This window comes from Nerophis ophidion, linkage group LG21, assembly GCF_033978795.1.
Source record: "Nerophis ophidion isolate RoL-2023_Sa linkage group LG21, RoL_Noph_v1.0, whole genome shotgun sequence".
In the NCBI taxonomy this organism is placed as follows: Eukaryota; Metazoa; Chordata; class Actinopteri; order Syngnathiformes; family Syngnathidae; genus Nerophis; species Nerophis ophidion.
This window is the reverse complement of record NC_084631.1, coordinates 26,180,594-26,208,163: the sequence shown is the minus strand read 5'-3', so window position 1 is coordinate 26,208,163 and position 27,570 is coordinate 26,180,594. Positions and strand designations below refer to the sequence as shown.

The 27,570-nt window shown below is 40.0% G+C and overlaps 1 protein-coding gene across 8 annotated transcripts in view; it reads right to left on the bottom strand.

Annotated features, from left to right (window-relative positions):
- Window positions 1-27,570, bottom strand: part of casd1 (CAS1 domain containing 1) — a 126,568-nt gene that overhangs the window by 58,783 nt on the left and 40,215 nt on the right. For 7 of the 8 annotated variants that reach the window (XM_061882374.1, XM_061882375.1, XM_061882377.1 and 4 more), the window contains one exon: window positions 10,415-10,834. The exons of the other annotated variant lie outside the window; for it this stretch is intronic. In XM_061882374.1, coding sequence (XP_061738358.1) covers window positions 10,415-10,834 — 420 coding nt within the window. The remainder of the gene's footprint in view (window positions 1-10,414; window positions 10,835-27,570) is intronic. 8 annotated transcript variants of the gene reach the window in all.

Sequence of the window (27,570 nt, the reverse complement as noted above, 5' to 3'; positions counted from 1 at the left end):
GTTATACATTTTAAATTATTTGATACTGAACAAATATCATTTAAATTACGTATAAATAACTTAGGTCCAAATAACAAAACTTGTGGAACCCCACAAATGACTCTTTTTGGCTGTGATTTAGTCTTATTCATTTCCATATATTGAGATCTATTACTTAAATAACTATTTAACCACTGTTGTGAAACACCACTTATGCCATAGCTTTACAATTTATGGGATATTGAGATAAGATTGTGAGGCAAATGTCTGCTGTGGTGGAGGTTAGTTTGAAAATGAATATAATAAAAGTAAGTTTTAAGTCGTTTAACTTTAAAGTGTAGACTAACATTTTTAGGTCAGAGTATTTTATTTTTTAGACATTGCAATACACCATGCATCTGTGAGCTAAGATAGGATAATGGCATAATAACCAGGCACACCAAATCTCAACAGCTTTCAGTCAACTATAGACTTTTGATAGCCTCATTGACTTACAGATAATCTTTAGTTGATTTAACATTTATTTAACATTTAATGGGACAATTAATAATGTGATTTGAAATGTGATATGCAGAATTGGACTAAGCAAGAGGACAACGACAAGGCTGTGATAGAGTGACAAGGAAACAACTCCTTAATTTACAAATCACTGAAGCAAAAATGTCAAAAGAACCGAAAGGTAAAAAATCAGCTAAAGTATATTCAGCAGTGGGTAACCTTCCTTTTGAGTTCCAGTAGGTGAAGAAAAGAATCCGCAACAGATGTGAGACCAGACAGATGGACTCGGGTGGTGGACAACGCGGTGCTTCAAGGTCAGTCCGGGGTGGAAACAGTTTCGCCTGTGACCAACCTGGTCACTGGGTTCAGGACTGTCTCAACATTTCCGAGCGGGAAAGGTCCCGTCATGCTGCCGGAAAAACACAAAGGCGTGGCAAAGGACGCCCAGCAGGGGATACAAACAGGCCCTATGCTGGATATAAGTGTCAACGGACGATGTTATCAGTTCGGGATTGACACTGGTGTCACCCACTCATTTCTGAATGCAGAGGTAGGTACCAAAGAAACTGTGTGCTTCCCTTTTGAAGGTCGAAGGCTTCGCTGAGGTCACAAGAATGTTACCTGTCACCGGGCCACTTCTGGTTCAAATTGCTGGACACACACTGAAGCACCCCTTCGTGGTCTACCTGCACACACCGTGCCTGCTTGGTAATGACCGGCTTTACAAACTGTACCCTGACATTCAATATCGCACAGAAGGGACCTTGCTGGTGTTACCGGACGGTACGGCCACCAAGCTGCGGCACCACTACCAAGGCTCCTCAATGAGCATGAGCTCATACCACAGCTTGGAGCACCAGAAATGACTGACACCTGCTGAGTACCCCAACTCCTGCTGCAACTGTGCTATCAGTGAAAACCCTGGCTGGCTGAGCTGTTTCCGTGTGTACCAACACCCGACCCGCCATGTGTTATGATAATCAGTTAGAAGGCTCATACCAGGAGGCCTTTGACTCCTTTTTATACACATATGTTGGAGCTCAGGGTGTGGCTGCTCTTGTTGACATATCTTTGCAACAACTAACATAGTATAAGATGGGCACAAATGCTGTCCCACATTGTTCCCTTGCTCTCTGTCCCGTCTACGAAACCAAAGACTTAGGGCCAATGATGAAACAGGGCGTAGCTGCCGCTGAATGAACAAACACCCAAATACCACATTTTCAATTGTTTCGGTTGTCTGTTAAATACATCGCTATGGGCTACAATTTGGACACTCCTGCTGTAGGCTATGAGGAGCTAGCAGCTACACAACAGCTGAGCTAAAACAACACATTTAAGCATATCAAATAATTATAGTTGCTTATTACCTACACAAAGTTGCTTAGCGACAGAAGTCTGATAGAAAGTATTCAGTAACATACGTTTCCGCATCATTCAACTTTCTACAACAGGAACCATACTGAACAAATCCAGCAGTTACAGTCAGACTCTAATCTGGGATACCTTTGTCTATCGGAGACATGGGTAAAACCTCCAACACCTTTTGTTCTAATTAATGCCCAAGATTACAGAAAAAAACAGATCAAGTGACAAAGGGGGGAGGAGTTATGATTTATGTAAGTGAAAACATTAAAAGTGAACAAATAACCGTCCCAGTAGATCATCTTGAGTGTGTTGGAATTAAAATCACATTTTCCTCAGAAATGTATTTCAAGGTAATTGTAGTATACCGACCACCCACAGCTAAAGACATTTTTCTCAATTCATTTTCAGACTGCAGTGTGAAAAAATTTAATGTTATGGGGGACGTTAATCTGGACTGGCTAAATAAGTTGCGTAGAAATAAACTTAAGGATATTATAAACGGCTTCTACATGACACAAATGATAAGCAGCCCTACTAGAATTACATTGGATAAAAAAATCAAAGAGATCATCTTTAAATACACTAAAACAAAACCCAAAGAGAAAAGTGCTAAAATAAAAAATACCTCGGATTAATGAAAAAATTTAGATTCTAATAAAATCGTGACTAAGCTCTCAAAAGAGCAAATAAAACAGGTCTAAATACGGATCGTACGATTTTTAAAAAATGTTTTGAAGAACAGAGTTACAATGCTTATGCGGAAGTCTAGGGCTTACTTTCACTTAGAATTAATCAAATCTGCAAAAGGGAAAATTAGACAATTATGGAAAACCAGTGACAAACTCACTGGAAGAGAGCAAACAAGAAACAACACTATAACATTAAATATCAATGGCGGTACTATCACGGACAGTCTGGACATAAGTAATCATTTTAATGAACATTTCATCCAGTCTGTACAAACCCTGAATAAAAAGTCCCTCAAAATCAGTGCAAAGAATTGCCATTTATTCAGGATGGACTAAGTTTAGAATTAACAAATGAAACAAAGGTAAACAAAATCCTCCATGCATTATCAAACTCAAGATCTCGAGATATGTACGGTCGGGACACTTTCTTCCTAAAAACGTATAAAGATAGTCTTACTGCTCCTATAACAACATTGATAAATAAATCAATAACAGAAAACACTTTCCCTACCACGTTGAAAAAGCTGTTACTATCATTTCGATCCATAAAGCAGGAAATAAACAAGACATCAACAAGTACAGACCAATTAGCTTTTTCCCATTTACCCTATTTTTCGGACTATAAGTCCCAGTTTTTTTTCATAGTTTGGCCAGGGGTGCGACTTATACTCAGGAGCGACTTATGTCTGAAATTATAAACAAATTACCGTAAAATATCAAATAATATTATTTAGCTCATTCACATAAGAGACAAGACGTATAAGATTTCATCGGATTTAGCAATTAGGAGTGACAGATTGTTTAGTAATCGTATAGCATTTTCTATATGTTATAGTTATTTGAATGACTCTTACCATAATATGTTACGTTAACATACCAGGCACCTTCTCAGTTGGTTATTTATGCGTCATATAATGTACACTTATTCAGCCTGTTGTTCACTATTCTTTATTTATTTTAAATTGCCTTTCAAATGTCTATACACTGGTGTTGGGTATTATCGAATAAATTTCCCCCAAAAATTCGACTTCAACTCTAGTGCGACTTATATATGTATTTTTCTTTTTTTATTATGCGTTTTTGGCAGCTGCGACTTATACACCGGAGCGACGTATACTCAGAAAAATACGGTATATTAAAAGGAATAGAAATAGACGCGTGCGTGCTAAACGTGCTAACTAGCATGGGAAAATTCCCGTTACTGAGGTGGCTAACCATGATGCGTGCAGTTTATCAAAGCAACAAACAAACAATCAGAAAATTCCCGTTACTGAGGTGGCTAACCATGATGCGTGCAGTTTATCAAAGCAACAATCAAACAATCGGAAAATTCCTGTCGTATCAATTCCTAGATATGGTCGTAACTATACTAAATGCACTGGGCATAATAAACACAACATTATTAATATTGCTACTACGGATAATTTGATCAAAAACTCCCTAAAACAGCCCACTACCTATAATATAGGTTTTTTAAACATAAGATTTAAGATCATTGTCTCCTAAAATGTTGTTAGTTAATGATATTATCAGAGACAACAATCTTAACGTCATCGGTCTCAGCGAAACCTGGCTTAAACCAAACGACTTTTTTGCGCTAAATGAGGCATGTCCTCCTAACTTTACAAATGCGCATATTGCCCATCCGCTTAAAAGGGGTGGGGGGGGTCGCACTAATATACAACGAAAACTTTAACCTTAGTCCTAACATAAATAATAAATATAAATCGTTTGAGGTGCTTACTATGAGGTCTGTCACACAACTGCCTCTACACCTGGCTGTTATCTACCGCCCCCCAGGGCCCTATTCGGAATTATCAATGAATTCTCAGAGTTTGTTGCTGATCTAGTGACACACGCCGATAATATAATCATAATGGGGGACTTTAATATCCATATGAATACCCCATCGGACCCACCGTGCGTAGCGCTCCAGACTGTAATTGATAGCTGTGGTCTCACACAAATAATAAATGAACCCACGCATCGCAACGGTAATACGATAGACCTAGTGCATGTCAGGGGTATCACCGTTTCAAAAGTTACGATACTCCCGTATACTAAAGTATTGTCCGATCATTACCTTATAAAATTCGAGGTTCAGACGCATGTTCGTCAAACTAATAATAATAATAACTGCTATAGCAGCCGCAACAATAATACAGCCACAACGACAACTCTTGCTGACCTACTGCCCTCGGTAATGGCACCATTCCCAAGTATGTGGGCTCTATTGATAACCCCAAAGTATGTGGGCTCTATTGATAACCTCACTAACAACTTTAACGACGCCCTGCGCGAAACCATTGATAACATAGCACCGCTAAAGTTAAAAAAGGCTCCAAAAAAGCGCACCCCGTGGTTTACAGAAGATACTAGAGCTCAGAAATTATTATGTAGAAAGCTGGAACGCAAATGGCGCACGACTAAACTTGAGGTGCACCATCAAGCATGGAGTGATGGTTTAATAACTTATAAACGCATGCTTACCTTAGCTAAAGCTAAATATTACTCAAATCTCATCCACCGTAATAAAAACGATCCTAAATTTTTGTTTAGTACGGTAGCATCGCTAACCCAACAAGGGACCCCTTCCAGTAGCTCAACCCACTCAGCTGATGACTTTATGCAATTCTTTAGTAAGAAAATTGAAGTCATTAGAAAGGAGATTAAAGACAATGCGTCCCAGCTACAACGGGGTTCTATTAACACTGACACGATTGTATATACGGCGGATACTGCCCTCCAAAATAGTTTCTCTCGTTTTGAGGAAATAACATTAGAGGAATTGTTACAACGTGTAAATGGAATTAAACAGACAACATGTTTACTTGACCCTCTTCCTGGGAAACTGATCAAGGAGCTCTTTGTATTATTATGTCCATCAGTGCTAAATATTATAAACTTATCACTCTCCTCGGGCACTGTTCTCCTAGCATTCAAAAAAGCGGTTATTCATCCTCTTCTTAAAAGACCTAACCTCGATCCTGACCTCATGGTAAACTACCGACCGGTGTCTCACCTTCCCTTTATTTCAAAAATCCTTGAAAAAAATTGTTGCGGAGCAGTTAAATGAACACTTAGCGTCTAACAATCTATGTGAAACCTTTCAATCCGGTTTCAGGGCAAATCACTCCACGGAGATAGCCCTCGCAAAAATGACTAATGATCTATTGCTAACGATGGATTCTGATGCGTCATCTATGTTGCTGCTCCTCGATCTTAGCGCTGCTTTCGATACCGTCGATCATAATATTTTATTAGAACGTATCAAAACACGAATTGGTATGTCAGACTTAGCCCTGTCTTGGTTTAACTCTTATCTTACTGATAGGATGCAGTGTGTCTCCCATAAAAATGTGACCTCGGACTACGTTAAGGTAACGTGTGGAGTTCCCCAGGGTTCGGTCCTTGGCCCTGCGCTCTTCAGCATCTACATGCTGCCGCTAGGTGACATCATACGCAAATACGGTATTAGCTTTCACTGTTATGCTGATGACACCCAACTCTACATGCCCCTAAAGCTGACCAGCTGTAGTCAGCTGGAGGCGTGTCTAAATGAAATTAAACATAGGATGTCCGCTAATTTTTTGCAACTCAACGCCAAAAAAACGGAAATGCTGATTATCGGTCCTGCTAGACACCGAACTCTATTTAATAATACAACTCTAACATTTAACAACCAAACAATTAAACAAGGCGACACGGTAAAGAATCTGGGTATTATCTTCGACCCAACTCTCTCCTTTGAGGCACACATTAAAAGCGTTACTAAAACGGCCTTCTTTCATCTCCGTAATATCGCTAAAATTCGCTCCATTCTGTCCACTAAAGACGCTGAGATCATTATCCATGCGTTTGTTACGTCTCGTCTCGACTACTGTAACGTATTATTTTCGGGTCTCCCCATGTCTAGCATTAAAAGATTACAGTTGGTTCAACATGCGGCTGCTAGACTTTTGACAAGAACAAGAAAGTTTGATCACATTACGCCTGTACTGGCTCACCTGCACTGGCTTCCTGTGTACTTAAGATGTGACTTTAAAGTTTTACTACTTACGTATAAAATACTACACGGTCTAGCTCCATCCTATCTTGCCGATTGTATTGTACCATATGTCCCGGCAAGAAATCTGCGTTCAAAGGACTCCGGCTTATTAGTGATTCCCTAAGCCCAAAAAAAGTCTGCGGGCTATAGAGCGTTTTCCGTTCGGGCTCCAGTACTCTGGAATACCCTCCCGGGTAACAGTTCGCGATGCCACCTCAGTAGAAGCATTTAAGTCTCACCTTAAAACTCATTTGTATACTCTAGCCTTTAAATAGACTCCCTTTTTAGACCAGTTGATCTGCCGTTTCTTTTCTTTTTCTTCTACGTCCCACTCTCCCTTGTGGAGGGGGTCCGGTCCGATCCGGTGGCCATGTACTGCTCGCCTGTGTATCGGCTGGGAACATCTCTGCGCTGCTGATCCGCCTCTGCTTGGGATGGTTTCCTGCTGGCTCCGCTGTGAACGGGACTCTCGCTGCTGTGTTGGATCCGCTTTGGACTGGACTCTCGCGACTGTGTTGGATCCATTGTGGATTGAACTTTCACAGTATCATGTTAGACCCGCTCGACATCCATTGCTTTCCTCCTCTCTAAGGTTCTCAAGGTTCTCATAGTCATCATTGTCACAGACGTCCCACTGGGTCATTATTGTCACCGATGTCCCACTGGGTGTGAGTTTTCCTTGCCCTTATGTGGGCCTACCGAGGATGTCGTTGTGGTCTGTGCAGCCCTTTGAGACACTAGTGATTTAGGGCTATATAAGTAAACATTGATTGATTGATCTATTGAAGTTTAAGAGTAGCTTTGGAGCAATCAAAATTGCTCACACTGTCACTAAGGTGGGCATTATGTTTGACATATCAACTTAATGTGTATTATATTTATCCGTGAGAGCCTTTATGTTGTAAATTGTGAGATGTGTGTTAAAATCATAGTAATTTTTACAAATGGTGACAAATGTGAACAAGAGCTTGTATTGTCTTTGTGTGATGATGTAAATAAAGTGTGGTTGTATTATTGGATATTAAGTATGTGTCAATGAAAGGGCATTTTATGACTTTTCTTAATTTGATTACATGCAATAGTATGATTTATTGATTAATTATTAATTATTATTAATATATATACATTATTAATTATGATTAATTAGTGTCATAATTTTATTGCACGATTTTTGTATTCCTTTAACTTAGGTAGCCAGGGACTGCAGATGGAAAGTAGCTATTTAGATATAATCTGGTGCAGAACATATCTGTTTTTGAACAATGTTTCTGTGCATTGTCCTATCATATACAGACTAAATCAAATAAACTACTTAGTGAATTATTGAAGCGACAATAATTCACTATGTGTTGTAAATATATAATTACTATTGCAAAAGCAAACATGACCTGTCCTCCGCCTCTGCTCTTGGTGCGCTTGACTATCAGCTTCCTTTTCTTTTTCTTGGATGTTTCTGAAAGTGCTATTACTACTACTATGACTGACACTGTCCCTTTTTCAGGGACATAGGGGGGAGGAGGTGGGTTTGGACTGTGTCAAGTTTGAGCGCGTCAAGGTTTTTATTTAATTGATAGATACAGTGGTTGGCAGAAGCAACCCCAACCTCAAGGGAGGATGCCAATTCAGTAATTAAAAATGTTCTGTAAATTATTTAATGCCCCGACATGGTTTCCTGAAAAAGATTAGGTTAAACAACGGCAACCATTTAAAAATAAAAACTTATTAAGCCTTGGTCGAAAAGGCTCTCGGACTAGAAAATAGGTTCATCCTCAGTCCCAAGGTAATGTTGAAAAGGATGAACCAGAACATCAAAACAAATTGGCTAAAATCTGTGCACAGACCAAATTGAATTTGATTGACATGTTGCCATTAGTGTTAATGATCATTTGAGTGTCCCTGAATACAACTGTTTTTGCGCGTTTCCATTTTTTCACCCTGTGGGCTATATACAGATCGGCCCTTCCCAGGACATAAGTGTCAACAGAAGGATGAATCAGCGTGAAACCTAAAAGGTAATTATAAAATAAAAAAGATGCAGAATTTGTGTGTCAGTTCCTCTGTGCAGATTCGAGAATGACAGGCCGCCACTCCAGATTCCCTTCCACCCACCGAGAGGGTCAGGGTCAAAGTCGGATCCCAGACCTGTTCCCGAGACCTGACTGGGAGGAACCTCAGGAGGAGAGAAAACACCTTTCCAGCGATGAAGAGAACGACTAAGGTTGCCAGCCACGATGTGTCCATCGCACCTCCAGAAGCTGGGGAAGGAGTTGTCGGGAGTACCAAACAGCCAGGAGGCCTTGAAGCAAGCCGAGGACCTGGATTTGAGCACTAACAGCTCCAACTCCCCCTCAGCCTTCTCCATTGCGGCCAGAGCGCACATGCCAAAGCACAGTCTGCCCAATGGACAGAGCCACACGCCCCAAAGAGAGACAGAGCCGGACTGTTTGCGTGGATCTCCTTCTCCACCGGGGCAGCCAAAAGCCCAACGAGGTGTCGGCAGGCCCCCAGCCTGAGGCACCATCGAGGAATCTACACGAGCACTAATCAAGCATGGACTCATACGAAATTCAGTTTTGGTTCAAAATCAATTGGTAATCAATCATATTGGTAACTACATTAATTGCAAATGCCGGAGAGAAAAATCTGCAACAGCTTACAGTCATAAGTCTATATTCATTTTTAAACAGATTTAGTTTGATTGATCATTAATGTGAAATACATCTGAATAAGCATATATATATACATATATACAGTATATATATATATATATATATATATATATATATATATATATATATATATATATATATATATATATATATATATATATATATATATATATATATATATATATATATATATATTCATCTAATTATGTTCAATGATGTTCAAGATCAAAGTATTCTGTTATTCCATTATACTAAATCAAAGGGGATGCCACTAATTGTGTTCTGTGAGATGGTTTTACTGCTGGCTGATAACAGCGATCGCTCAGTGAGGGTCATAGAGGAATTTTTGCCCCGCATAATAACATTGGGGTTTTCGTCTCTATCTGTGGTAGAGATTTTAAGTAAGTGGCCTAGTTCAGAAATCGGTATGGTCCAGGGTTCTAGAACCCTGGAAGGGGGGTATGTAGTGGAATTTCTGACATTTTGTAATTTATTTTGTGTCTATCGAAGTCCGGAAAGAGAGCGAGGTCAAAAAGCAGGACACGAAAGTAAAAGAATGTCCGCTCGTTTCTTTTTTTTTCTATTTGGAACCATTGAAGGATCATATGTAGGTGAAAGTTGAACTTGTGGTAGGGCTAACCATTCTACAAAATGTTTTGATTGCCTACCATGACTAAGGGATTCAAGGATGTTACAGAACAAACAGATCCAAAACAACGGGAACTTAAGTAGACCAGGCCTATGTATGGTTTTGCTTGATTTCGATCATCCACGTCTCTCCGGAGGACGTTGTCTGTTTACATGGCCAATCCAATCCAATTTTGTACTTTTTGATTATGGGTAAATACATTTTTTGTACTAAAACCACTTTGTTTGCTGTTTAAGCTTCGGACCCTCCACCACAGCTTTAGTGCTTATAATAAAAACAATATTGTTAATACTTGCTTTGTCATATTTAGGTCACGTCATCTAAATGGAGCTATTTTGGTTGTTTTATTGGTGCAACTCCCTTGAGCTTTATTGCTAGCCACCTCATACTTGCTGTGTATTACTAACTGGAATGCATTAAAAAACACATATTCTAGGATTGTAAGAATTTTGAACAACATGCAACATTTAAAAAAAAGTGCAGTTAAACTTATGTCCAAAAACTGCAGTCTTACCTCTTTGCTGTTCTCGCTGTAGAAAACCCCCAGGACAAATATATAGATTAGCGGAATGAAGAATGTGGAGTGTGTGTAGAACTTCTGCTCCTTCATGAACACGTCGGCCCGGTCACAAAGGTAAAAGTACGCCATGATCACTCCCATCCTGCACAAGGCCTGGAACGGTGCCTTCAGACCCAGAGGGGCTGCTGCCGTCGATGGCTTTTTCTCTCCAAGACTCTCCACGTCCGGCGGAACGGGCCGATGTTGGCGGTTGTTGCCGAGGATGTGGATGGTCAGGAGGACGAGGGCAGAGCTCACAAAAAAGCAGGCGCTTAGTTTCTGGAAGAGGTTAGGTGGTGGTAACGTCTGGCAGCAGGAGCCGTCGATGGGCCTCAGGAGCTTGTTGCACACAGCGTTCATCAGCACCATGGCTCCCTGAAGCAACACATCAATATTTATGTGTAGTGAGACTGTTTCTCTGGATGAGCAATAGCTCCAGCGTGCTTGGTTTAGGCTGATACGCACGAAGACTTTCCGAATCTTAAGAAGTATTTCCACCACACACATAAAGACAATCAGGCATTGAGCAGTTTTGATCTTGATGTGAACTACGAAAATACCAGCACAGCACACACATCACAGTAATGTACTGAGAATCCTGAGATAATGGAAACAAGCAATAAAAATGTATTCCAACATAATTCCTTATCCAATGTCTAAAATGCCTGTGATATTGAATCCATGTGAGTTTTACTAGAAACAGTTGTTTTTCTATGGTTTGCAAATACAAAAAATAGGTTTTACAAAATTTGACTAAATACTGTGACCAGAGGTGGGTAGTAACGCGCTACATTTACTCCGTTACATTTACATGAGTAACTTTTGGGATAAATTGTACTTCTACGAGTAGTTTTTATGCAACATACTTTTACTTTTACTTGAGTATATTTATAGAGAAGAAACACTACTTTTACTCCGTTCCATTTATCTACATTCAGCTCGCTACTCGCTACTTTTTTTTTTATCGATCTATTAATGTTTGTTTTGGTCAACGACAAAGCTTCAAAGTAGAATCTACGCATTGGGTCGTTTCACCAATCAAATGCAGTCACTGGTGACGTTGGACAAATCAAACAGAGCCAGGCGGTCACATGACAAGTTAAAAAACTTATTCGGGTGTTACCATTTAGTGGTCAATTGTACGGAATATGTACTGTACTGTGCAATCTAATAATAAAAGTTTCAATCAATCAATCAAAAGTGTAAAGGAAAAAAGACACTTTTTATTTCAACCGTACTTCCCGTCAAAAACCTAAAGACTGATCGAACAGTTCCTGTCTTCACAATAAAAGTGCCGCTCCATCGCGCCTGCGCTAACAAAATAAGAGTCTCCGAAACTCAGCACAAACAAGCTAGTAAGCTACGGAGTTTGCCGCCAATGTATTTCTTGTAAAGTGTATAAAAACGAATATGGAAGCTGGACAGATAAGATGCCAAAAACCAACGACTATCATGTGGTATTAGACAGAAAAGAGGAACTTTTTTTCTCCTCCATTTGAAAACGTGAACGTCTGATTCCAATCATTGCAAGTCATCAGAATCAGGTAATACACCAACTTATATTCTTGTCTTAATGAAAGATAGGAATCTTTGTGTTAAACATGCATGTATATTCATTAAAACTCCTTCAACATGTGAACAAAAACAGCAAAATAAATAAATATAAATTATATACTGTATATATAAATGTATGTATATATATATATATATATATGATATGTGTGTGTATAAATGATTTGTGTGTGTATGTATGATATGTGGGTGTATAAATGATATGTGTGTGTATGTATATTTATATATGAGGTAGATCACCTCGACTTGGTCATTTACTAAGTAATTAATAAACGTTGAAAAACTTATTGGAGTGTTACCATTTAGTGGTCAATTGTACGAATATGTACTGTACTGTACAATCTACTAATACATGTTTTAATCAATCAATCAATCAATCAATCAATCAATCAATCAATCAAATCAATGAATGCCTACTGAGGCTATGGTGCTGTTAAGTTATTGTGGCTCAATGTGCCATTTTTTTTATTTTATTTTAATGTACTATTATTTAATATATAATTTTGTTTTAGTTGCTTAAGAGATATTCCTGGCTCTGAATTTGCTCGTTGCTATTTTTATGTTTTTGTGCATTATTTTTTGCCGTAATAAGGTTACTCATCAGTTACTCAGTACTTGAGTAGTTTTTTCACAACATACTTTTTACTTTTACTCAAGTAAATATTTGGGTGACTACTCCTTACTTTTACTTGAGTAATAAATCTCTAAAGTAACGGTACTCTTACTTGAGTACAATTTCTGGCTACTCTACCCACCTCTGACTAACACATTTAAACATAATTTCTAAACCACACGGAAAATGGCTAATAATGCCTGAAATAAATGCATCTTTGGGAGTTTTACTCGAAACATATGCTTTTTAAATCTTGCAAATGCAAAAAGTAGTTTTTTTACTCAATATGACAATAATGTTCTTAGAATCCTGAGATAATGCGAACAAAGCAACAAAAATGTATTCAAACATAACTTCTAAACTACACATGAAAAATGGCTGATAATTTCTACAAATATTTATCTTTCTTAGTTGTACTAGAACAAATATATTTTGTAAGGTTTGTAAAGCCATAAGTTAGTTTTGTATTCAATATAACAGTATAACTGTCATACTAAATATGAAAGGTTTATAAACACAACTCCAAAAATACACATGCAAAATGTCTAATAATGCCTGAGGAAATGTATATCTTTGTTAGTTGTACTACAAAAATTATCTTTTGTAAGGTTTGCAAAGACACAAGGTAGTTTTTTTATCCAATATAACATAACTGTCATCCTAATATAAAAGGTTCATAAACATAACTCCAAAACCAGACATAACATTTTGTCTAATAAAGCCTGCAATATTGAATTTTTGTGAGTTTTACCAGAATCAGGTATTTTGGAAAGGTTCACAATTACAAAAAATGAGGTTTTACTTACTCTGATAGTATACAGTCACACTCAATATGACAGTTTTTGAAACATGACTCGAAAAATACACATGCAAAATGTCTAATATTGCCTGAAGAAATGTATCTTTGTGAGTTTTAATGGGAAAAAAAAACATTTGGTAAGGTTTGCGAAAACAAAGTATTTTTTACCCTATTTGACAGTATTGTACGAAAAAAGCAAAAAAATGTATTCCAACCTAACTCCTAATCCAAACGTGCAAAATGTCGAAAAATGCCTGTGATATTGAATACATGTGAGTTTTACTAGATACAGTTGTTTTTCTATGGTTTGCAAATACAAAAAATAGGTTTTACCCAATATGACTGTATACTGTAACACTCAATATGACAGTTTTTTAAACATAACTTCTAAACCACACGTGAAAAATGGCTAATAATGCCTGAAATAATGCATCTTTGGGAGTTTTACTCGAAACATATGCTCTTTAAATCTTGCAAATGCAAAAAGTCGTTTTTTTACTCAATATGACAATAATGTTCTTAGAATCCTGAAATAATGCGAAAAAAGCAATAATAATGTATTCAAACATATCTTTTAAACAACACATGCAAAATGGCATGTGTTGTTAAATCTAGATAGATTTAACTTTGTTAGTTGTACTAGAAAAAATATAATTTGTAAGGTTTGCAGGGACACAAGTTATTTTTCTTAATTCAATATAACAGTATAACTGTCATCTTAATATGAAAGGTTTATAAACATAACTCCAAAACCAGACATAAAATCTGTCTAATAAAGCCTGTAATATTGTAATATTGAGTTTTACCAGAATCAGTTCACAATTACAAAAATAAGGTTTTACTCACAATGACAGTATACGGTCACACTCAATATGACAGTTTTTGAAACATAACTCCAAAAATACACATGCAAAATGTCTAATAACGCCTGAAGAAACGTATCTTTGTGAGTTTTAATGGAAAAAAAAACATTTGGTAAGGTTTGCAAAAACAAAAAGTATTTCTTTTTTTACCCAATTTGACAGTTATGTACTTAGAATCCTGAGATAATGTGAAAAATGCAATAAAACTGTATTCCAACATAATTCCTAATCCAAACGTGCAAAATGTCTAAAAATGCCTGTGATATTGAACCCATAAGAGTTTTACTAGAATCAGTTGTTTTTCTATGGTTTGCAAACACAAAAATTAGGTTGCGGAGGCAAAAACTCGGGGAAACCATGGAAAACGATTTCCAGGCGGCTTTGAAGCAATCCTGGAGCACCATCCGCCGCCTCAGGAAGGGGAAGCAGTGCACAGTGGATGGTACTCCGCTGACCTCGACTGCGGATGTTGTGGATCGGTGGAAGGAATACTTCGTAGACCTCCTTAATCCCACCAACACGTCTTTCTATGAGGACGCAGTGCCTGGAAAATCTGTAGTGGGCTCTCCAATTTCTGGGGATGAAGTTGCGTAAGGTTGAGTTCCTTAAGGCTCTGGATAATGTGGGACAGTCTTGGTTGACAAGACTCTACAGCATCGCGTGGACATCGGGGACGGTACCTCTGGATTGGCAGACCGGGGTGGTGGTCCCTCTCTTTAAGAAGGGGGACCAGAGGGTGTGTTCCAACTATCGTGGGATCACACTCCTCAACCTTCCTGGTAAGGTTTATTCAGGTGTACGGATTCAGGAGGAACAGTGTGGTCGGGGAACTATGGACCAGGTCTATACTCTCGGCAGGGTTCTTGAAAGTGCATGGGAGTTTGCCCAACCAGTCTACATGTGCTTTGTGGACTTGGAGAAGGCATTCGACTTTGGCCCTCGGGTCCTGTGGGGAGTGCTCAGAGAGGATGGGGTATCGGACTGTCTGATTGTGGCGGTTCGCTCCCTGTACGATCAGTGTCAGAGCTTGGTCTGCATTGCCGGCAGTAAGTCGGACAAGTTTCCAGTGAGGGTTAGACCCCGCCAAGGCTGTCCTTTCCCCGGTTCGCAGACTTGACCAGCCCACTAACTGACCTGACCCAAAAGGGTGACCCAGAGATGGTCCAGTGGACGGAGCAGTTTCAGCGGGCGTTCGAGCAGGTAAAGACAGCACTCTGCGAGGAACTGGTACTGTACATGCCAGACTTCACCATCCCTTTTTAACTGCAGGTGAACGCATCAGGCAGGACACTGCGGGTGGGGGCGCGTCGACCGCTCCATTTTGTACATAAGCCAGAAACTCTCAGACCGGGAGGCGAGGTACAGTACGGTAGAGAGGGAGTGCCTCGCCATCCGGTGGGCGGTCGGGGCACTCCGCTACTACCTGCTGGGGCGCGCATTCAGCCTCTGTTCGGACCACAAACCGCTCCAGGGGCTCCACCAGATGAAGGAGGCCACCGCGCGGATCACCCAGTGGTACCTCGCATTGCAGCCATACAACTTCCGGGTGGTCCAAAGGCCGGGTGCACAGATGGCCGTGGCGGACTTCTTCTCTCACCCTCCTGGGGGGAGGTGTGGGGGGAAGTCGGCGTGGCCGGACGGGTGCCCGGCCTGAGTTTGACGGCGGAGGCCAGCGGGAGGCAGGGCGTGGTCACGCGCCGCCTGTGGACGGGGCACGCACAGGAGCCGGCTGGAAGCAGATGGCAGGTAAGTGGATACCTGAGCTGGAACGAGTTATCTAATCACCTGTCTCTTTATAAGCAGCGTTGGTGACCGCAGGGCGGGGCTGAAAAGCCTGAAGAGGCCGCACAAGGGGCTGACGGAGAAAGTAAATTTACGGACAAAAAGAAAAAATATTGTGAGTGAACAAAATAAGACTGAAAAGACTTTGTGAACAGACTAAAAGAAGAAATGTTGTGAAAAGAACAAAATAAAACGAAAAAACATTTGTGAACGAGCAAAAGAAGAAATATTGTGTGAGAAGACATTAAAAGAATTGGCAAACTTGACGACCTGCCTGTGTGATCCATCGGTCCTGAAGAACCCCGCGACACAAGACTGTCACACATGGAAAACGACTTCCGGATGGCTTCGAAGCAATTCTGGACCACCTTCCGCCGCCTCAGGAAGGGGAAGCAGTGTACTGTCAACACAGTGTAAGGTGTGGATGGTGCTCTGCTGACCTCGACTGCGGATGTTGTGGATCGGTGGAAGAAATACTTCGAAGACCTCCTTAATCCCACCAACACGTCTTCCTATGAGTACACAGTGCCTGGGGAATCTGTGGTAGGCTCTCCAATTTCTGGGGCTGAGGTTGCTGAGGTAATTAAAAAGCTCCTCGGTGGGAAGGCCCCCGGGTGGATGAGAGCCGCCCGGAGTTCCTTAAGGCTCTGGATGATGTGGGGCTGTCTTGGTTGACAAGACTCTGCAGCATCATGTGGAAATCGGGGGCGGTACCTCTGGATTGGCAGGCGGGGGTGGTGGTCCCTCTCTTTAGGGAAGAGGGACCGGAGGGTGTGTTCCAACTATCGTGGGATTAAACTCCTCAGCCTTCCCGGTAAGGTTTATTCAGGTGTTCTGGAGAGGAGGCTACACCGGATAAGCGAACCTCGGATTCAGGAGGATTAGTGTGGTTTTTGTCCTGGTTGTGGAACTGTGGAACAGCTCTTACTCTCGGCAGGGTTCTTGAGGGTGAATGGGAGTTTGCCCAACCAGTCTACATGTGCTTTGATGACTTGGAGGAGGCCGTGTCCCTCGGGGAATGTTTAGAGAGTATGGGGTATCAGACTGTCTTTTTGTGGCGGTTTGCTCCCTGTACGATCAGTGTCAAAGCTTGGTCTGCATTGCCGGCAGTAAGTCGGACACATTTCCAGTGAGGGTTGGACTCCGCCAAGGCTGTCCTTTGTCACCGATTCTGTTCATAACTTTTATGGACAGAATTTCCAGGTGCAGTGAAGGCGTTGAGGGGTTCTGGTTTGGTGGCCGCGGGATTACGTCTCTGCCTTTTGCAGATGATGTGGTCCTGATGGCTTCATCTAGCCAGGATCTACTGCTATCACTGGATCGGTTCGCAGCTGAGTGTGAAGCGAACGGAATGAGAATCAGCACCTCCAAGTCCGAGTCCATGGTTCTCGCCCGAAAAAGGCTGGAGTGCCATCTACGGGTTGGGGAGGAGACCTGGCCCCAACTGGGGGTGTTCAAGTAACTAGGAGTCTTGTTCACGAGTGGGGGAAGAGTGGATCGTGAGATCGACAGGCGGATCGGTGCGGCGTATTCATTAATGCGTATGTTGTATCGATCCGTTGTGGTGAAGAAGGAGCTGAGCCGGAAGGCAAAGCTCTCAATTTACCGGTTTATCACGTTCATCATGAGCTTTGGGTCATGACAGAAAGGACAAGAGCACGGGTTCAAGCGGCCGAAATGAGTTTCCTTCGGCGGGTGGCGGGGCTCTCCCTTAAAGATAGGGTGAGAAGCTCTGCCATCAGAGAGGAGTTCAAAGTAAAGGCGATGCTGCGCCACATCGAGAGAAGCCAGATGAGGTGGTTCGGGCATCTGGTCAGGATGCCACCCCAACGCCTCCCCTAGGGAGGTGTTTAGGGCACGTGCAACCGGTAGGAGGCCATCAGGAAGACCCAGGACACGTTGGGAAGACTATGTCTCCCGGCTGGCCTGGAAACGCCTCAGGATCCCATGGGAAGAGCTGGACGAAGTGGCTGGGGAGGGAAGACTGGGTTTCCCTGCTTAGGCAGATGCCCCCCGCGACCCGACCTCGAATAAGCGGAATAAGATGGATGGATGGATGGGTAAAACTCTCAAAGATACATTTATTCAGGCATTATTAGACATTTTGATGTGTATTTTTGAAAAGTATGTTTCAAAAACTGTCATATTGAGTGTGACCGTATACTGTCATAATGAGTAAAACCTCATTTTTGTATTTGTGAACCTTTCCAAAATACCTGATCCTGGTAAAATTCACATAAATTCAATATTACAGGCTTTTTTTTTTAGACTGATTGTATGTTTGATTTAGAGTTATTTTTATAAACATTTCATATTTAGTTTTTTTATTCAATACAACTAACTTGTGTCATTGCAAACCTTACAAAACATATTGTTTTCTAGTACAACTAACAAAGATAAACATATCTAGGAATTATTAGACAGTTTGCATGTGTAGTTTAGAAGTTATGTTTGAATACATTTTTATTGTTTTTTTTTGCATTATCTCAGGGTTCTAATAACATTATTGTCATATTGAAAAAAAAAATACCTTTTGCATTTGCAAGATCTAAAAAAGCATATGAATCGTGTAAAACTCCCAAAGATGCAATATTTCAGGCATTATTAGCCATTGTTCATGTGTGGTGTAGAAGTTATGTTTAAATAACTGTCATATAGAGTGTTACAGTAAAAAGTCATATTCGGTAAAATCTAATTTTTGAATTCGCAAACCATAGAAAAACAACTGTTTCCAGTAAAACTCACATGGATTCAATACCACAGACATTTTTAGACATTTTGCACGTTTGGATTATAAATTATGTTGTAATACTTTTTTATTGCATTTTTCGCATTATCTCAGTATTCTAAATACATTACTGTCAAATCGGGTAAAAAAATACTTTTTGTTTTTGCAAACCTTACCAAATGTTTTTTTTTCCCAGTAAAACTCTCAAAAATATATTTCTTTTGGCATTAATAGACATTTTGCATGTGTATGTTTCAAAAACTGTCATATTGAGTGTGACCGTATACTGTCATAGTGAGTAAAATCTCATTTTTGTAAATGTGAACCTTTCCAAAATACCTGATTCTGGTAAAACTCACAAAAATTCAATATTTCAGGTTTTATTTGACAGATTTTATGTATGGTTTTGGAGTTGTGTTTATAACCCTTTCATATTTAGTATGACAGTTATACTGTTCTATTGAATAAAAAAAAACTACTTTGTGTCTTTGTAAACCTTACAAAAGATACATTTTCTAGTAAAACTAACAAAGAAAAGTATCTCTAGGCGTTAGTTGCTATTTTGAATGTGTTGTCTAGAAGTTATGTTTGAATATATTTTTATTGCTTTTTTCGCATTATCTCAGGATTCTAAGAACATTATTGTCATATCGAGTAAAAAACTACTTTTTGCATTTGAAAGTTCTAAAAAGCATATAATTCGAGGAAAAGTGCCGTGCCTTTGGCTGTCGCCCAGCTCACAATGCATCCGACCTCTATGGCCCCTCCTATGAGTGGTGATCCCATTGAAGTAATGACCCACATTATCTCTTTAGGCTGTGCCCGGCCGGGCCCCTTTGGGACAGGCGCTCGCCATCGTGCCCCAACTCCGGGCCTGGCTCCAGAGCAGGGCCCCGGTTACCAGCATCTGGGCGAGGGAAATCTAAGTATCCTTTGCTGTACATCCATAATATTCTTCGAGCTGCTCTTTGTCTGATCCCTCACCTAGGATCTGTTTGTCTTGGGAAACCCTATTAGGGGGCATGAAAGCCCCCAGACAACATAAATCCTAGGATCATTGGGACACGCAAACTCCTCTACCACGATAAGGTGGCAGCTCAGAGAAGAGTTTTACTGGAAAAAACATTTGGGAAGGTTTGCAAAAACAAAAAGTAATTTTTTACTCAATTTTACAGGAATGTACTTACAATCCTGAGATACTGCAAAAAAAGCAATACAAATGTATTTCAACATACTTCCTAATCCAAACGTGCAAAATGTCTAAAAATGCCTGTGATATTGAATCCATGTGAATTTGACTAGAAACAGTTGTTTCTCTATGGTTTGCAAAAAAAAAAAGGTTTTACCCAATTGACTGTATACTTTAACACTCAATATGACAGTTATTTAAACATAACTTCTAAACCACACATGAAAAATGGCTAATAATGCCTAGAGATATTTATCTTTGCTAGTTTTACTTGAAAAAAAAATATTTTGTTGGGTTTGCAAAGACACAAATTAGTTTTTTTTTATTCAATATAACAGTATAACTGTCATAATAGATATAAAAGGTTTAAAAAAGCCTGTAATAATGAATTAATGTGAGTTTCATAGGAATCAGATATTTTGGAAAGGTTAACAAATACAAAAATGAAGTTTTACTCACTATGACGTATACGGTCACATTCAATATGACAGTTTTTGAAACATAACTCCAAAAATACACATGCAAAATGTCTAATAATGCCCGAAGAAATGTATCTTTGTGAGTTTTACGGGAAAATAACATTTGGTAAGGTTTGCAAAAACAAAAAGTAATTTTTTTACCCAATTTGACAGTAATGTACTTAGAATCCTGAGAAAATGCAAAAAATGCAATAAAAATGTATTCCAACTTAATTCCTAATCCAAACGTGCAAATTGTCTAAAAATGCCTGTGAATTGAATCAATGTGAGTTTTACTAGAAACAGTTGTTTTTCTATGGTTTGGTCAGCCTTGGCGGAGTCCAACCCTCACTGGAAACGTGTCCGACTTACTGCCAGCAATGCAGACCAAGCTTTGACACTGATCATACAGGGAGCGAACCGCCACAATCAGACAGTCCGATACCCCATCCTCTCTGAGCACTCCCCACAGGACTTCCCGAGGGACAAAGTCGAATGCTTTCTCCAAGTCCAAAAAGCACATGTAGACAGGTTGGGCAAACTCTCATACACCCTCAAGAACCCTGCCAAGAGTATAGGGCAGTTCCACGACCAGGATGAAAACCACACTGTTCCTCCTGAATCAGAAGTTCGACTATCCGGCGTAGCCTCCTCTCCAGTACACCTAAATAAACCTTACCGGGAAGGCTGAGGAGTGTGATCTCACGATAATTGGAACACACCCTATGTTTCCCCTTCTTAAAGAGAGGTACCCCCACCCCAGTCTGCCAATCCAGAGGTACTGCCCCCGATGTCCACGCGATGCTGCAGAGTCTTGTCAACCAAGACAAACCCACAGCATCCAGAGAGCCTTAAGGAACTCCGGGCAGATCTCTTCCAGCCGCGGGGGCCTTGCCACCGTGGAGCTTTTTAACTACCTCAGCAACCTCAGCCCCAGAAATTGGAGAGCCCACCACAAATTCCCCAGGCACTGCGTCCTCATAATCCCACTTGTTGGTGGGATTAAGGAGGTCTTCGAAGTATTCCTTCCACCGATCCACAACATCCGCATTCAAGGTCAGCAGAGCACCGTCCACACCATACAGGGTGTTGACAGTGCACTGCTTCTCCTTCCTGAGGTGGCGGATGGTGGTCCAGAATCACTTCAAAGTCGTCCGGAAGTCGTTTTCATGGCTTCCCCGAACTCCTCCCATGTCCAAATTTTTGCCTCCGCGACCGCCGAAGTTGCACACCGCTTGGCCTTTCGGTACCTGTCCACGCGATAGGACTCCTTCTCCAGCTTGACGGCATCCCTTACCGCTGGTGTCCACCAACGGGTTCTAGGATTACCGCCACGACAGGCACCAACTACCTTGCGGCCACAGCTCCAGTAAGCCGCCTGGACAATAGGTGTGGAACATGGTCAACTCGGACTCAATGTCCAGCGCCTTCCTACTCAGTGGCCTAGTGTTTAGAGTGTCCGCCCTGAGATCGGTAGGTCGTGAGTTCAAATCCTGGCCGAATCATACCAAGGACTATAAAAATTTGAACCATTACCTCCCTGCTTGGCACTCAGCATTAAAGGTTGGAATTGGGGGTTAAATCACCATAAAATGATTCTTGGGCGCGGCACCGCTGCTGCCCACTGCCCCCCTCACCTCACAGGGGGGTGATCAAGGGTGATGGGTCAAATGCAGGGAATAATTTCGCCACATCTAGTATGTGTGTGACAATCATTGGTATTTTACTTTAATGTTCAAAGTTCTTCCGGAGGTGGGAATTAAAACTCTTCCTGACAGGAGGCTCTGCCAGACGTTCCCAGCAGACCCTCACAATGCATTTGGGCGTGCCAGGTCTGTCCGGCATCCTCCTCCACTATCGCAGCCAACTCATTACCAGATGCCCCTCTCTTCACCCGAGAAGCCGGCGGGCTACAAGAATTGCCATCCAAGCTCGTCACCTCTCATTGCGTGCAACGCCAGTGTGGAAGAGAGTCCAGTCCCTCTCGAGAGAACTTGTTCCAGAGCCCTTGCTGTGCGTCAAGGTGAGTCCGACTAAATCCAGCCGGAACTTCTCTACCTCGCGCACTAGCTCAGGCTCCTGCCCCCCCAGTGAGGGGACGTTCCCCTGTCCCAAGAGGTAGCTTATGTAGCGGAGGATCAGACTGCCAACTGCCCTGCCTTCGGCTGCGGCCCAGCTCACAATGCGCCCAACCTCTATGGCCCCTCCTATGAGTGGTGATCCCATTAGAGGGATGACCCACATTGACTCTTCAGGCTGCGCCAGGCCGGGCCCCATGGGGACAGGCCCGGCCACCAGGCGCTTGACATCGTGCCCCAACTCCGGGCCTGGTTCCAGAGCAGGGCCCCGGTGACCCGCTTCTGGGCGAGGGAAATCTAAGTCTACTTTGCTGTACATCCATAGAATTCTTCGAGCTGCTCTTTATCTGATCCCTCACCTAGGACCTGTTTGTCTTGGGAGACCTTATCAGGAGGCATGAAAGCCCCCAGACAACATAGCTCCCAGTCATATTGAGTAAAACCTCATTTTTGTATTTGCAAACCATAGAAAAAGAACTGTTTCTAATAAAACTTACTTGATTAGAGTATGAGTATGAGTTTATTTCGAACATGCAAGCATACAACATGATACATCACAATGTTCAGTTTCTCTTTTCAACATGTTTGAAAAGGAGTAGGAAGAAGCAGAGCTTATTTAATCTTACCCCTTTTCTTTTACATAATAGTTGCTAAAACTTTTGTTCACTTCCTGTTTTCAATGTCTTTACTCCATAAGTAATTAAAGAAAATTTAATAAATAAATAATTGTTGAAGTTTTATTCCATACGATGAGATGAGATAAGATTATTTTGAGAATGAAAGAATATGAATGGGTGAATAAATTCAGAATGTTTATCATGATTCTTCTTTTTTGTACTTTGTAAACACTTTAAGTTTGAAGAGTTTCTTGAAGTGGATCATACAAGTACATTGTTCGATTGCTTTGCTTAATCCATACCATAGTTTGATTCCACATACAGATGTACTGAAGGTCTTAAGTGTTGTACGTGCGTACAAATGTTTTAAGTTACATGTTTCTCTAAGATTATATTTGTTCACTTTTATTGAGAAGAGTTGTTGTATATTCTTGGGTAGGAGGTTGTACACTGAAAAAAAAACCTCATAAGATTTACTTGAAAAAATTATTGAAAGTATTTGCGCGCAAATTAAGTAAAATTTAATAATGCAAAATCAAGTAACACTCACTTGCCAGTATCAAGTAAATTCTACTTACCATACAACATAACAGTTGTGAAGATATTAAGTAACAGTTACTCAATTACATCAGAGTTTTAAGTTATATTTATTTAAACAAATTAGGTAAAGTCTACTTGTTTTTCATCAGCAGGAACATAATTTTACTCAAAACTTTAAGTACATTTTATATACCGTATTTCCTTGAAAAGCCGCCGGGGCGCTAATAATTTTAAAACCTCTTCTCACCCATGCGCTTATTAATGACATGTAGTATAAAACTGAGTGTGATGAGAAAAAAATTTAATACACAATTATTCAGCGGCCGCAGCCAGGTGGTTGGGGACCACTGCTCTACAGCAAGACACCGCGCCCGCTTTTACACCATGTTGTGTGCGTGCCAGAAGGACGCATGTGTTTTGCTCCTTATCAGACAAGATTGCACTGCATTATTAGTCAACAGCCATACCTTTTACACTGAGGGTTGTGATATAAACAACTTTAACATTCTTACTAATATGCGCCACACTCCGTGAACACACACCATACACATTTCTGGAGAACATCGACTCTGTAACACGTTATAAATGCAAGATAATAATTACCCATAATGCCACCTTGCAGTGCTCTGTGAAGTGATTCTAAAGGCCGGAGCAGAGCCAGTCGGCCAGAGCCTGTTGTGCTGTGCGCATGCGTGGTTGTGCATGCGTTTCAAAACACTAGATTTTCAGAGTAAAGTTTATGTAATAGTTTTAGGTTTGTGTACGTACAACTATTAAACATTTAAATAGTATGAGGAAACATGAGTAAAACATACTCTTCCCCATAATTCATGTGTTACGTTAATGTTTAATTTTACTTAAGAAACTCTAGTTCTTAGTACTTAATGTTAAAAATACTAGGTATAAATTATGACAGTTACTCTAATAGAGTTTACAGAACCAAAAAGTCACTTTTTTCAGAGTAGTTTGCTTTGTGTATAATTTTAGCAGTATGCAAATCCACTGTGTCGTGGAATTTCAGTATCTTTGATTCAAGAAATAAAGGGTTTGTATGTTCTCTATATCCAACATCATATATTATTTTATCTGATCTTTTTTGTAATACTTGTTAGTGAATGAAGTGTACTTTTGTAATTATTTCCCCAAATTTCTACACAGTAACTCAAATATGGTAACACTAGTGAGCAGTAGAGAATATGAAGTGATTTTTTTGGGCCCCAGTGACCCGCGTCCGGGCGAGGGAAATCTAAGTCCACTTTGCTGTATATCGAAACAAGTCTTCGAGTTGCTCTTTGTTTGATCCCTCACCTAGGACCTATTTGTTTTGGGAGACCCTACCAGGGTGCATGAAAGCAACCAGACAACATAGCTCCTAGCATCATTGGGACACGCAGACTCCTCTACCACGATAAGGTGGCAGCTCAGAGAGGAGTTTTACTGGAAAAAAAATAATTTGGTAAGGTTTTCAAACACAAAAGTATTTTTTTTTTCCCAATTTGACAGTAATGTACTTAGAATCCGGGCTTCACGGTGGAAGAGGGGTTAGTGCGTCTGCCTCACAATACGAAGGTCCTGCAGTCCTGGGTTCAAATCCAGGCTCGGGATCTTTCTGTGTGGAGTTTGCATGTTCTCCCCGTGAATGCGTGGGTTCCCTCCGGGTACTCCGGCTTCCTCCCACTTCCAAAGACATGCACATAGGGATAGGTTGATTGGCAACACTAAATTGCCCCTAGTGTGTGAATGTGAGTGTGAAAGTTGTCTTTCTATCTGTGTTGGCCCTGTGATGATGTGGCGACTTGTCCAGGGTGTACCGCGCCTTCCGCCCGATTGTAGCTGAGATAGGCGCCAGCGCCCCCGCGACCCCGAAAGGGAATAAGCGGTAGAAAATGGATGGATGGATGGATGTACTTAGAATCCTGAAATAATGCGAAAAATGCAATAAAAATGTACTCCAGCATAATTCCTAATCCAAACGTGCAAAATGTCTAAAAAGGCCTGTGATATTGAATCCATGTAAGTTTGACTAGAAGCAGTGTTTTTCTATGGTTTGCAAACACAAAAAATAGGTTATACTCAATATTACTGTATACTGTAACACTCAATATGACAGTTATTTAAACATAACTTCTAAACCACACATGAAAAATGGCTAATTATGCCTAAAACAATGCATCTTTGGGAGTTTTACTCGAAATATATGTTTTTTTAAATCTTGCAAATGAAAAAGGACTTTTTTACTCAATTTAACAATAATGTTCTTAGAATCCTGAGATAATGCGAAAAAAGCAATTAAATGTTTCGAGTAAAACTCCCAAATATGAATTATTTCAGGCATTATTAGCCATTTTTCACATGTGGTTTAATAGTTATGTTTAAATAACCTTACAGTCAAAATAGGTAAAACGTATTTCTTGTATTTAGACATTTTGCACGTTTGGATTAGGAATTATGTTGGAATACATTTTTATTACTTTTTTCGCATTATCTCAGGATTGTAAGTCCATTACTGTCAGATAGGGTAAAAAAAAATTACTTTTCGTTTTTGCAAACCTTACCAAATGTTTTTTTCCAGTAAAACTTACAAAGATACATTTCTTCAGGCATTATCAGACATTTTGCACGTGTATTTTTGGAGTTATAGTTCAAAAACTGCCATATTGAGTGTGACCGTATACTGTCATAGTGAGTAAAACCTAATTTTTGTAATTGTGAACCTTTCCACTATACCTGATTTTGGTAAAACTCACAAAAATTCAATACTACAGGCTTTATTAAACAGATTTGATGTTTGGTTTTAGAGTTATGTTTATACACCTTTCATATTAAGATGACAGTTATACTGTTATATTGAATAAAAAAACAAACTTGTGTCTTTGCAAACCTTACAAAAGATAATTTTTCTAGTACATCTAACTAAGATAAACATATCTAGGCATTATCAGCCATTTTGCAAGTGTTGTTTAGAAGTTATATTTGAAAACATTATGATTGCTTTTTTTCGCAATATCTCAGGATTCTAAGAACATTATTTTCATATTGAATAAAACAACTACTTTCTGCATTTGCAAGATTCAAAAAGCATATGTTTCGAGTAAAATTTCCGAAGATGCATTATTTCAGGAATTAATAGTCATTTTTCATGTGTGGTTTAGAAGTTATTTTTAAATAACCTTCATATTGAGTGTTAAAGTATACAGTCAAATTGGGTAAAACCTATATTTTGTATTTGCAAACCATTGAAAAACAACTGTTTCTAGTAAAACTCACATGAATTCAATATCACAGGCATTTTTAGACATTTTGAGCGTTTGCATTAGGAATTATGTTGGAATACGTTTTTATTACTTTTTTCGCATTATCTAAGGATTGTAAGTACATTACTGTCAAATTGGATAAAACAATTACTTTTCGTTTTTGCAAACCTTACCAAATGTTTTTTTTCCAGTAAAACTTACAAAGATACATTTCTTCAAGCATTATTAGACATTTTGCATGTGTGTTTTATAAGTTATGTTTAAATAACCTTCATATTGATTGTTACAGTATACAGTCAAATTGGGCAAAACCTATTTTTTGTATTTGCAAATCTTAGAAAAACAACTGTTTCTAGTAAAACTCACATGGATTCAATATCACAGGCATTTTTAGACATTTTGCACGTTTGGATTAGGAATTATGTTGGAATACATTTTTATTGCTTTTTTCGCATTATCTCAGGATTGTAAGTACATTACAGTCAAATTGGGTAAAAAGTTACTTTTTGTTTTTGCAAACCTTACCAAATGTTTTTTTCCATTAAAACTCACAAAGATACATTTCTTCAGACATTATTAGACATTTTGCATGTGTATTTTTGGAGTTATGTTTATAAA